Source organism: Aegilops tauschii, chromosome 5 (assembly GCF_002575655.3).
Source record: "Aegilops tauschii subsp. strangulata cultivar AL8/78 chromosome 5, Aet v6.0, whole genome shotgun sequence".
Classification (NCBI taxonomy): Eukaryota; Viridiplantae; Streptophyta; class Magnoliopsida; order Poales; family Poaceae; genus Aegilops; species Aegilops tauschii.
In genome coordinates this window covers 440090314-440101874 of record NC_053039.3, presented here as the reverse complement: position 1 = coordinate 440101874, position 11561 = coordinate 440090314, and the positions used below count along the sequence as shown (strand labels likewise).

Here is an 11561-nt window from a genome sequence, read left to right as displayed (position 1 = left end):
CCGTGCTCCAGTGCACACAAAGTGTTTGATAAAATGCGTACATGAACAAGATCCGACAAATAGGAAAAATCTGATAGCTATGATTGAATGGCCGGCTTCCGCAATGGTGTTTTCATATCAGGGGACACCGTCGGGCAGCGCATAGTGTATGAGATACTACTCGAGGGCCCCAGGCACTAGGGAATGAGAGCGCTACAGTGTTCTACAGAGAAACAATCGTGGGTGCGCTGCGAGGTGGAAAGCGACGGGGGAGTATGCACCGGCTAAAAAGCAGATCCACAGCCGGTTGACGCCTAGCCGAGTGTGCTCCATGTTCTAGTAATCTGGGTAAAAGGTTTGATAGATAGATGGAGTGATTCCACTCGGTGAAGAGCTAGCTGCCTATAAGAGCTCTCCTTCGGCGCTGCGTCGGCGTGAACTCAATTCCCCAATTAGAAACCCTAGACCCCATATACTCTCTGCTACTCTGTTAAGCATCCGTGAGAGGATCGGGAGAGAGCTCGGGTTGCTCTTGTTGATCGGGAGGCGGAGGCCGCGGCTGGTGGTGGCGGGGAGGTCGCGGGCGCGGGTTGTCGGCGAACCGCAGCAGCGCGGCGCGGCGGCAGCAGCCTGAGGTAGAGCGTGTGGGCGGCGGCCATGTGTTTAGATGCTCATGCAAAACCACGCGACATTGTTGTGTGACCAAAGATAGATTTTGTTTAGTAAGTACTTTAGACGCTCAAATAAAAATGTTTCGTTATTCAACTCTTCTATTTTGTGCAATTGTTTGTAGTTGCAGGAGACCATCTAGTCATCTACGTAGATTCTAGGAGCCAGCTGCGAGCATGTGTCTGCTGTGGCCAAAGACACAACAAGTCCCTATAATGGATCCTTCAACGTAAAGTTTTGATCACTTTGCGGTTGTTTGTGCAGCGTTTTTAAAATGTCTGTTACTAATGGCGGCTTCTGCATACTGACAGGGCATCGAAAAGGCCTGTTGGAATTCTACTTGTGAAGGTTTTAGGAGCACAAAATCTGGAAAAGAAGGGCCTGTTCCTGTTGGGTAGCAAATCAGATCCATACGTGAAACTTAAGATGTCGGATGACTGGCTTCCATCCAAGAGAACGACAGTAAAGCGCAGCAATCTCAATCCGGAGTGGAATGAAGATTTCAAATTTGTTGTGAAGGATCTGGAAAACCAGTCGCTGGTTGTTAATGTCTTCCACCGGGCACAGGCATGGCTTCCTTCCTTTGTTCATCAAGTCCGAATTAGTTTCTTTTCATATACACTACCATATTAAACTGCCAAAACGTCTCTAACATTTGTGAGCAGAGGGTGTAATCTGCAGCTAAGCTAGTATTTCTTCGATATATCCAGGTTGGTAAACATGCGAAGATGGGCATGAACAGGGTTCTGTTGAAAGAACTTCCCCCGGAGGAGACTCAAGTTTCAACTCTTAACTTACTCAAGACCATGGATCCGAATGATGTACAAAATGAGAAATCTCGTGGTCAGATTACCTTGGAGGTGACATATAAGCCTTTCAAGCAAGAAGAAGACACGGAGGAAGAAAGCATGGATGGTACTGATGAAGTACAGAAAGCCCCAGACAACACTCCAGCTGGTGGTGGGCTGCTTTTCGTCATCCTTCACGAAGCTCAAGATGTTGAAGGGAAGCATCACACAAACCCATACGCAAAGATAACCTTTAAAGGAGAAGAGAAGAAAACAAAGGTATTTGTAACTGTAGTAGTATATAGGAGTATTAGGCACTTGCACCTAGCTAATTTGTGACAATGGTTATGATGTTTTTCTGATGCTTTATGGCACTCGATTTTCCTCCTCTGTTCTAGGTTGTCAAGAAGAACAGGGATCCACGTTGGGAGCATGAGTTTGAGTTTGCTTGCGAGGAACCACCTACAAATGATAAGTTGCATGTTCAGGTCCTAAGCAAAGCTGGAAAGATAGGAGGAATATTACATGACAAGGTACGATATTCTACAAGAAATGCTTGGCCCTTAACTGATGTAGTAATTCGCCTTACAAGCATTCTGGTTGCTCCGTGACTATATTAGAGGAAATAGTCATAACGGAGAGCCACAAAATTCCTGTTCACAACAGATATTTGATACAGTACTGCTTCCATTTCTTCAGTATCTTTTGATATGAATAAGTGGGTTCGACTATATCTCTTAATGGCATTTCTTAGTACAATGGCTGGATTGTACGAAATTGTTCAATCGCTTTGCTTATATTATGTTGTTACAGGAAACCTTAGGCTACATTGATATAACCCTGGCAGACGTGATCAGCAACAGGCGGATCAATGAAAAGTATCGTCTCATCGACTCAAAATATGGGCAGATTCAAATCGAGTTGCAGTGGAGAACTTCATAGAAGCTGCGAGCAAGGTGCCAAAATGATCTAGCGCATGAGGGTTCGTGCCGTGAAGCAGCTTGCAAAAACATGTAATGAACTCTGCTTTGAGATTTTATGTTAATTACTCAAAGGTTTCGTGAGAACAAACGTAGGCTTGTTGTCAACAACAGAAATGGAATTATAACTTCTTTGTGGTGATAGGGTGCTCACTGTTGAACATATGCTTATCGTCTGAACAGATTGAAATTTTGAATTGTTGTATTTATGAAATTGCACTTTACACCACCTGTGTGACACCATGGCACAAAACAACCCTGCTATTATGTGCAACTTGTGTAAATTTTGGTAGTGCAAACAGCACATCTGTCCAAATTCTCCAGAATGCATAGAAAGCCTGAGAGAGAAGCGGCGCGGCGCTATAGAAGCCGGTGCGATCGCAGCAATGAATGGAAAGCCAACCCCAGATCACACCATCTGCCCGGATGATCAAAAACCGCAGCTCTTCAAAACAGCCAGATTTTGAATGATTAACAGCTACTAGAAGCCAGGCAAAAAGAAAGGAAGGCAAGGCCTCGAGTTCATTTACAGCAAGTAAACGAGCTCCAGGCATTTCTGTGCCTAGACTAGTCACCAGGTACCAGACCAATGTTGGCTCTGTAAAATCAAACTCTCTTCCAGCCCTACTACCATCACACTACAAGCCTACAAACTGTATACATTTTATACAGTGACCAGAGGCAATGCCACTCTCATCAGGTCAGCAGCCTCTTCATGTCGAGCGCCCGGTCCGAGCTCCGCTTGAAGTTGTACACCGACTCGAACGCCTCCATGCAGACGCTGGCGAAGCCCGTCATCGCCTGGAAGACGTTGGGGAACCCTGTCTGGAGGTTGTTCAGGGTCATCGCCCTCGTCACCCCGACGCTCTTCTCGTGCTTGGTCTTCTCGTCGTCCGCCCTGCTCCTCAGGGCCTCCACCTTCGCCCGCTTCTCTGCTACCGGTGTCTTCCGCGTCATCTCTCCATAGCCTTCAGCAGAGTACGGCCCGTATTTGGACTCCAGGGATCGCAGTTCCTCTGTCTTCTTCTCAAAGTCTTTGAATGCAGCATCTGACCTCTTCTTCTGCTTCTGCTCCTCCGCCTGCTGGACTACCACGGCGTGGATCACTGAAAGGAGGGTTTTGATCCCTTCCGAGGCCACCTTGTCGGGGATCCGGTCGATGGCCAGCTGCCACTCCTCGCACAGGCTGTAGATGTCGGAGTTCTGTATGTCTTTCATGAGTGGGTTGTGAAGGCATTGGAACAGGGAGAGGCGAAGCCAGCCGGTCAGCGAGTAGACATAATCTCTCTGGGACTTAACCAGGCTGCAGAACGCCGAGTACCACCTGTCCACCTCGATCTCGAGCTGGAGCGCCGCTTGCCGGTGGTCATTGGAGGTTGGGCTGGTGCTCATGGTCAGGTATTCAAGCTGCTGCACCATGTGGGTCTGTACCTGATGGCACTCATACATGCCCCTCCACATGCTCATCAAGCTGAAATGGAATGCATTCACAAGAGGAAACATGCATGAGAACAGAGCAAACATACATGTTTACCCAAGAAAGGGAAATGTACTGGCAGGAAATAAATGATGCATCTAACTATCTGACTTGTACTATGAGAGTATTGATATTCACAGGGAGCAGCTGGGTACAAAAGTAACTGAAGTAAACTGCAGGAACAAAACTGCGTAATTGACAATGCAACAAAAATGTGGGTAGCAGGAACGAATAGGAGGTTTGTGTATTCAGTAATATCAAAGTAACTCTTTCATTTAGAGGCATCATGATGTTAAGACAAAGTACACACCAAGCTTAGCTCACCGTATCATTGATGGAAAACTATACAAGAACCTGAGAAGTGCGAGTGAGGCACGCAACAGCTGATACCAAAGCAGAGGTGCCATGAACAAGGGACTCGCATGATCTTTCCTCCTTTTCCTTTAAGAAACCAAAGTTCTTTGGAAACTGTTGAACCAGCCAGCTATTATGTTCCAAACTTCCTAAAGGAAAACTTCTGATGGCGATAAACAGCACCAAACTAATCATCAGGCTCATAGCATCAAGCATTGACATGTGAAACACCACCACCACTATGAATGACCTCAAAGGTTTGATGTGCAAGTAATATAGCTACAGCCACCATTGCCTAAAGGGAGGGGTCAGCTCAGCTGGACCAGGCAATGATGCCTGGGAGATCTCTCAGGCAGGCCTAGCTAGTACTGACCTAATCAGTGAGCAGGAGATTCAGTCAGGACAGTCAACCCATAAGGATCCCACCAACACCACTATCACATAACTCCACTACTTGAATGCTCATCCTTGCAAATCAGTGAGTGTTGACTTGCTACAGTGCCAAGGGTGCATTTGCACGAGGACCAAAGAGAAACAGCACCATGCATGGTCTGAAACTCTGAATCAGTGGTTGGCAGGACCAAAACAGCAAAGAACTAATGGCACTGCTGTTATCACAGGCCTCATCTGGGAAGCCCCTTACCGTGGTCCATATGTCCAGCCTAGCTATACCATCAAGCTTATATTTATTTATTTTTTGACCATGCATATGCAAGTGCTATGCAAAAAAAGACAGATACAGGAAGTAGTGAGACATGTGAGGTACCAGTACTGGATGCATACGGTACATGAATGAGTGAGGAGTGATGGTGGTGTGGTACTGACCCAGCAACCAGCTCAAGTAGCTGAGGGAACAGCTCGGATTCTCTGAGCCTGATGATCTCGGAGGTGGTGGTGTCGATGGACTGGGTGGCCACCAGCATCTTGGATTCGAGGCTCTCCATCTCCATCCTGTTCTTCTCCATCTTGAGGTAGTCCACGCCCCTCACCTCCTGCTTCCTCAGCAGCCCCACCTTCTTGTCATGCTCCTGCTTAAGCCCCTCGTAGTTCTGCTCGATTTGATTGCGCGGTTAGTTAGCCAAAGCGTCACAGTAATAGTATGTGCAAAGTTTTGATGCGATAAAAGGGGCAAAAATTGACTCTGCAAAGCCATGCATGCACTATTCCTATCTCTATCAAAAGAAGCACAAGGGTTTGTATCTTTAAAGCTGTATAGACTAAAGCTGACATTTCATGATTACTTAGTGAAAGACGATGAAACAGCCTATCTTTAGTTCTTTACCGTGGCAAATGAGCTAAACAAGTTTAAAACAATTCGATGAAAGATCACATCAGTTGTACCAATATTCGGAGAACAGAGCCGCACATGAAATTCTGTCTTGCAGGTTATAAAATAACACACAAACATCATCTTTTTTACTTGGAAGAATCCAAAGGCACGTAGGGTGCATATCATATTTACAGAACCTCCTGACAGAGAGGGTTAAAAAAGGATTATTGCAAAGTGAATGAACAAACAAACAATGCATCCATGTGACCAGAATGTACTTTGCTCGAGACAGAACCAATTGCCACCCCGGTGGAATCCTTGTTAGTATCTCCCATGGCCATCACAGAATGTACTAATATGATAGTCATAATCAGCAAAAGGAGGGCCACTGGCTCCTCAAAAGCACCAAGCCACTCATTCACCCACCGTTTGAGATCTATCTAACCAAGCCGTGCATTTCGTTGAATCCGCCTGCTCACCTACTCTATGTCGAGATGAATCAATCTGCTCAAGCTCTACTGCACATTTTGATCGATGATCCAAAACTGAAGCTCGTAAAGAAGGCCAATGAAGTCCAATGAAGTGGGTTACAGATGATGAACGAAACTCACCTTGACCTCAAGAAACAGCTTCTTCTCCCAGGCGTAGAGCCTCTCGACGGTGGAGGAGTGGCTGAGGATCCCACTGCCTCCGCCATTGCCCATCATGCCTTCGTCTCCTGTCCCGAACCTGGAGAAGCCATTGCTGCTGCCTTTCCCGTACCCTCCTCCGCCGCCGCCCCACGACCATCCCGTCGGCTTCAGGTTCTTGCCGTAGCTCATCACCCTCCCTGAAGAAGCAAGAATCGATTCCATTGCACCCAGCAAAGATTTCGTCAGACAATTGAAAATGTGAGCGGGATGGACCGATGGAAAATGGAGGTAAGCTGATCTGAGGACTGTTCTTGCCTGGGAGGCTGTTGTTGGCGTTGGGGAGCTCGCAGATTGGGGCCTCGAGCAGCGCGGCGACGCGGGCGCCGGCGTCGGCGGCCTTGAGGAAGTACTCGTCGATATCGGTGGCGATCTCGGCGAGGTCCTTCTTCCCGGCCGCGCCGCCGCCGCGGGGCAGGGCGACGACGGTGAGCTCGCTGGCGGTGGATGTGGTGGTGGTGACGACGGACGGCGCCGGGGGCTGGGCCTGGGCGGCCTTGGCCGTGACGACGACGGGCGGCGGCGCGGCGCGGGGGGATTCGGCGAGGGAGGTGGCCGCGTCGTCCCATTCGGCGGCGGCGTCGGCGGGGGAGCGGGAGGAGGAGGGCGCGAAGGGGTCCCAGAAGTCCCAGCTGGACGGCATTGGGGCCGGCGGCGGCGGGGGCGGAGGGGGAGGGGGCGGCAGGATTTGCGAGGCGCTGATGGTGGAGGAGGTGGTGGTGGTCCAGGAGCTGGCGGTCCGCGCGGGGCTGAGCGGCGGGGGCGGCGGCGGCGGCGGAGGGGGCGGCGGCGGAGGCGGGGAGGGCGGCGGCTGGTGGCGCTGGTGGTGGGTCGGGCGCGGGTGCGGGTGCGGGTTGTCGGCCTCGGCGGTGGCGAACTGGAGCAGCGCGGCGCCCGTGGCCCGCAGCGAGCGGAGGTAGAGCGCGTGGGAGGCGGCCATGTCCCGGCGCGCCTGCACGAGGTGCTTGGTGTAGCGGCGGCGCGCCTTGCAGCGCGACACCGCCTCCTGGCGCTCCAGCCTCGACTGGCAGCAGCCCATCGCCGGCGCGCGTCGCCGGCCGGCCGATCGATCAGCCGCTCACTCGCCTCCCCTTCCCCTTCCCCTCAAATCTTGGCTGGAAGACAGAGCACGCAGGCAGTAACCGTTGTTGCCTCCACTGACAGCGCGCTCTCGCCCCTCTTGACTCCTCGGTCGGGCCGGGTCGCGTCCTTCCAAATTTCTGCTGGGAGTGGGAGTGGAGTGAGGGAGTGAGCTGAAAAGTAACCGGCGCGAGAGGAGAGCATGCGGTGGGAGTGAGGTGGAGCAGCAGAGAGAGGGAGGGGGAGGTGTGAGCTTGGGGCGGCGTGCGTGCATGGGACTGGTGTCTTTCTCGGGCCCCGCCAGGCCCCGAATCCCCACGGTGCCCCCGGCCGCTGTGCGCCCCGCCGCGGCCGGCGCGGGGAGACGGACCCCGCGGCTCCAACGGTCGCGCACGCCGAGCCGAGGTGGCGCCGATCGGGCGGGCAGGTCCGCTCGTCTCGGTGCGTGTTGGGTTGGTGCTATCCTCGCTCGGAGGGGAGCGGGCGAGTTGGGTCGGCCGAGCGGGCGTTTTCTTCGGGTGGATTTGATTTGGTTTCGGTTTGGTTTGATTGCCGCTCGAGGGGAGGGGAACGTTGCAAGGCGAGATGTCGAGTTTCAATGCCCGCGATCGCGCGATTGGCAGTTACTCGTGGTGGGTGGGTCGTCATTGACCACTTGATTTGCTCGGGTTTCAAAGCGCCAAATGCGTGCCCCGGCACCGTGTCGTTGCAAGGGCGACGATCCCGTGCCGGTGCCGCCGTGCGTGCACGCGTTCCGCCTTTTACTGTCTTGTGTCTCGTACAGTATGCTTTTCCGTCGTAATAATTTTTTGAAAAGTATGCATAAGCGTGGTACTATCATATACTCCCTCCGTTTCTAAGTATTTGTCTTTTTAGAGGTTTCAAATGAACTACCACATACAGATATATATAGACATATTTTAGAGTGTAGATTCACTCATTTTGCATACTCCGTATGTAGTCACTTGTTGAAATCTCTAGAAAGACAAAAGTTTAGAAACGAAGGGAGTATTAATAGAAGAGAGGGTAAAGAAAATCCATCCACAAGTTCACAACCCGGACTCGAAGTCTGAAGACCTAACTAGTGAGGGGTGACGGTGCCATGTTTCCTCCTCCATCTTATTCAGAACAATTTGAATGAAGGGGTGGTGGTGCCATGCACAAGGGATGGCTTCTCTCGAGGAAGCCCGACAAAAGCCTTGTTAGGGGTCCAATGTTCAATAAGTAGGCAATTTTTTGATTCATTTAATCCATGAATAAATCACTAGCATGACATTGACATAATTAACAACATGCTGATATCGAATCACACAAGCACATACTACGCTAATGGCAGACACATCTACGTATAACGCTAGCATGGCTATAACAGAAAACAGTAGGAGCGGGATAAACGAGTTATACCCTCCAGTAGGCCAGGCAGAAGCCGCGACGGTGGTAGCAGCAGCGGCGGTAGCAACTGCTTTCTTGTCGGCCTCGAGCTTCTCGGCGGCGAGACGACCAGCTTCGGTCTGAGAAATGATGTCGACGAAGACGATGCGGGCGTAGAGGAAGTAGCGGATCAGAGGCGAGCAGTCGCGTGGTCGCTTCTCAAAAACCTAATCGCCCCTCTCCCGTACCGGATCAGGAGAGGCGGGGTATTGGAGACCGGCCCTCCCGTCGGTCGTGTACGTGGCGGACGGGATGCAGTCACCGGCGGCAGCAACAGCAAAGGAACGACGGTGGGCAGTGCGCGTGGAGCAGATGTTATATGTTCGTGGCGGCTAGGGTTAGGAGACACCGCACACTTATATAGGCGCAACCGCGTGGAGAGACGTGGGCTCGACCCACGTCCGAGTCCGTGACAGCCCACGATGCGACGTTCAGATCATGGCCCAGCTGTCAGAAACTCTTTGTTACTGTCTGACAAAAATAAGCGCATAGGTGTGAGCTTGGCTCGGCTCATTACCGCAACCAGCGGCGCGTCGTGACGAGGCGGGCGACGGAGTAGGAGTGCGCGAGGGTCTCTTCTATTCTTAAGCTCCAATAGTATGTAGAAGAGAAACCCTTATAAGGCGGTCTAATTCCTGTCCAACTTCTAGGGTGGACTAAACTTCCCACTACACCTAGTGCCAATTAAAGCCACATGGGCCCTTAGAGATTTTCAGAAATTGTTAGACGGGCCTTAGGCCCACCCTAATATTTCAACAATCCCCCATCAAATCTGGAGGGCCCATTGTGTCCTCTGTTCTAATTGTTGTTTCGATATACCAGTGTTTCAGTGAAGACCTGTTAAGGTTGAACTTCACCCAGAGCAAATAGTTACACTCCTTCATAACTAAACAATGGACTATGCCTTGAATTGTCAGTTTGGCGTAAAGAAGCTTAACCACATGTCTTACTAGTACTAGGGTGCCGAAGGCTGACCCCTCGGGTGGAGCATATAAGTCACACTCCTGGCCTATGCGTGAGCTTACTAGATATCACCCCAATCTCATAGACTGTTACTAGCAGTCAGGCTCATATAAGTGTGTTCCTCCAAAGATCGCTGTGTAGGATAGCATCTTGCTTACATAAGCTTTAGAACACATTAAGACAATAGTCATCCTACCATACAGTATCGAGAGTATTGCATCTCCAACGGAGTGGGTTAGTATAGTTACTCTCCTCAGTTCACCACTGACTTGTTCTCGAGGGGGGGGGGGGGTGAACCCCGGGCAGGCAACGGAACTCGGATCCTTTTCAAAAACATCGGGGCCAGCTTCGCCCCTCAATGCGGCACGCACTTGGCCGGGTTCGTTAACCCGGTCAAGCCTTTCAACCCGCCCAAGACGGCAACCCGGCCCTGACGGCTGGCACAAGACGGCCGAGCCCGGCAAACCAAGACTTCTCCAGCAAGACAGCTCTCCCGTGGCGTATTCCTCAACCCGGCCGCGGGTCAGCTCCCGTCCCATCCAAGACATACGATGCGACGAGTCTCCACTACGGGGATGAGCGTGGCAACAGTACCCCACCAACTCCTCTGACCGGCAGAGGCGTGGCAACAGTGCCCCACCTACCCTGCTGACCAAGGCCGACGTGGCTACAACGCACCTGTCGTCACTGCTGACGCCAGCAGACGGCGACCAGGTGGTGCACCACTATAGCGGACTCGACCCGGCCATTCCGTGATGACCGACAAGATAGGGCACAGTGCCTCCTGACGCACAGGGCCCGCGCCCGGAGAACCCGGCGAGCCCTGACACCCGGCGGGACCCAGCGTCGGCTTCCTGGACGATGACAACTCGACCCCACGGCCTTGTAACATTACCATTGTACCCCTGGGGGCTTGACCTATAAAACCCCTCAGGAGCCCTCATGCACATGCACACGGGCACGCAGGAATCACATACACACACTCATACGCAGGGAGAAGGAGCAGCGTAAGCCTTGGCCTGCCTCCCTTCTTCCTCCATACAGCTCTAGGAGCAACTCTGTACTGTTTCATATAAACCACACTCGGCAGTATTAGGGGTGTTACATCTCCGGAGAGCCCCGAACCTGGGTATGTCTTGCGTCCCTTGCTCGCTCATGCCGACCTCGCCTCTGGAGCCCACTGGTGCCCTCGAGACTCCTCCTCTCTTTAGCCATCCTTTGGCATCTGCCGTGCACCCACCACGACAGTTGTCGCCCACCGTGGGGCAGCTTGAGGTCCCAGTCGGAGACATGTTCCAGACGGGGCTCCTCTCCGACTCCGACGAGCCTCCTTCGCCGCGCTGCGCATCTCTGATGCGCCCGCGACCGACGAGTACCCCAGCGGGGTGCTTGACGTCTCCGAATCCCCCATTTCCCTCGGCAACGGCGCTTCCGTCGAGGTGATGGACCTCTGCGTGGAGGTATTCGTCACCGACACGGGCGCCTCTTCTTTGTCCAGCGCTGCGAGGAAGGCCGCCGAGGCCAGGGCCGCAGCGGATCGCGCCAACGCGCCCAACCCGCTGCGCGCCACGATGCAAAGCCTCTGCGTCCCCATCGCCACCATCGTCGGCACCTCCAACATCGCCGAGACTCGGGCTCGCTCGAGGAAGACCGCCAGCGCCTGCTGGACCTGTCCGAGACGCTCGCTGCCATGCAGCACCGTCTGGATTCTGCTCAGCTGGAACGCGACGCTGCTTACGGCTTCACGCCTACCGCCGCCGAGCCAGGCCGGGTCGCCGACGTGCGGGCCCGGGTTGGCGCCATCGGCCGCGCCCTTGGCGCAATCCCCCCGTCTACGAAACCCACGTGAAGAACACGCATGCCGCCCAGGCGGCCGCAGTG

At 52.7% G+C, this 11561-nt stretch overlaps 2 protein-coding genes across 2 annotated transcripts; one reads left to right on the top strand and one right to left on the bottom strand.

Moving 5' to 3' along the window:
• Positions 1–295: 295 nt before the first annotated feature.
• LOC109780661 (synaptotagmin-2) lies at positions 296–2640 on the top strand. The gene is made up of 6 exons (XM_020339237.4): positions 296–614; positions 773–877; positions 960–1215; positions 1359–1715; positions 1835–1969; positions 2250–2640. The coding sequence occupies exons 2-6, from the start codon at positions 825–827 to the stop codon at positions 2376–2378; spliced, it is 930 nt and encodes a 309-aa protein (XP_020194826.1). The 5' UTR covers positions 296–614; positions 773–824; the 3' UTR covers positions 2379–2640.
• Positions 2641–2862: 222 nt separating this feature from the next.
• Positions 2863–7483, bottom strand: LOC109780660 (protein ALTERED PHOSPHATE STARVATION RESPONSE 1). The gene is made up of 4 exons (XM_020339236.4): positions 6465–7483; positions 6129–6346; positions 5073–5296; positions 2863–3887 (listed from the first exon to the last, which is right to left on the bottom strand). The coding sequence occupies exons 1-4, from the start codon at positions 7243–7245 to the stop codon at positions 3113–3115; spliced, it is 1998 nt and encodes a 665-aa protein (XP_020194825.1). The 5' UTR covers positions 7246–7483; the 3' UTR covers positions 2863–3112.
• Positions 7484–11561: the final 4078 nt, after the last annotated feature.

What these genes read in the sequence shown, in the direction of transcription:
- LOC109780661 (XM_020339237.4), top strand. Translation starts at nt 825, where the DNA reads ATGTGTCTGCTGTGGCCAAAGACACAACAAGTCCCTATAATGGATCCT. An exon ending in CCTATAATGGATCCTTCAAC is followed by an intron (nt 878 to 959) that starts GTAAAGTTTTGA and finishes GCATACTGACAG; the next exon opens with GGCATCGAAAAGGCCTGTTG. An exon ending in GAGAAGAGAAGAAAACAAAG is followed by an intron (nt 1,716 to 1,834) that starts GTATTTGTAACT and finishes CCTCTGTTCTAG; the next exon opens with GTTGTCAAGAAGAACAGGGA.
- LOC109780660 (XM_020339236.4), bottom strand. Translation starts at nt 7,245, where the DNA reads ATGGGCTGCTGCCAGTCGAGGCTGGAGCGCCAGGAGGCGGTGTCGCGC. An exon ending in CGCCAACAACAGCCTCCCAG is followed by an intron (nt 6,347 to 6,464) that starts GCAAGAACAGTC and finishes TTGCTTCTTCAG; the next exon opens with GGAGGGTGATGAGCTACGGC. An exon ending in CTACTTGAGCTGGTTGCTGG is followed by an intron (nt 3,888 to 5,072) that starts GTCAGTACCACA and finishes ATTCCATTTCAG; the next exon opens with CTTGATGAGCATGTGGAGGG.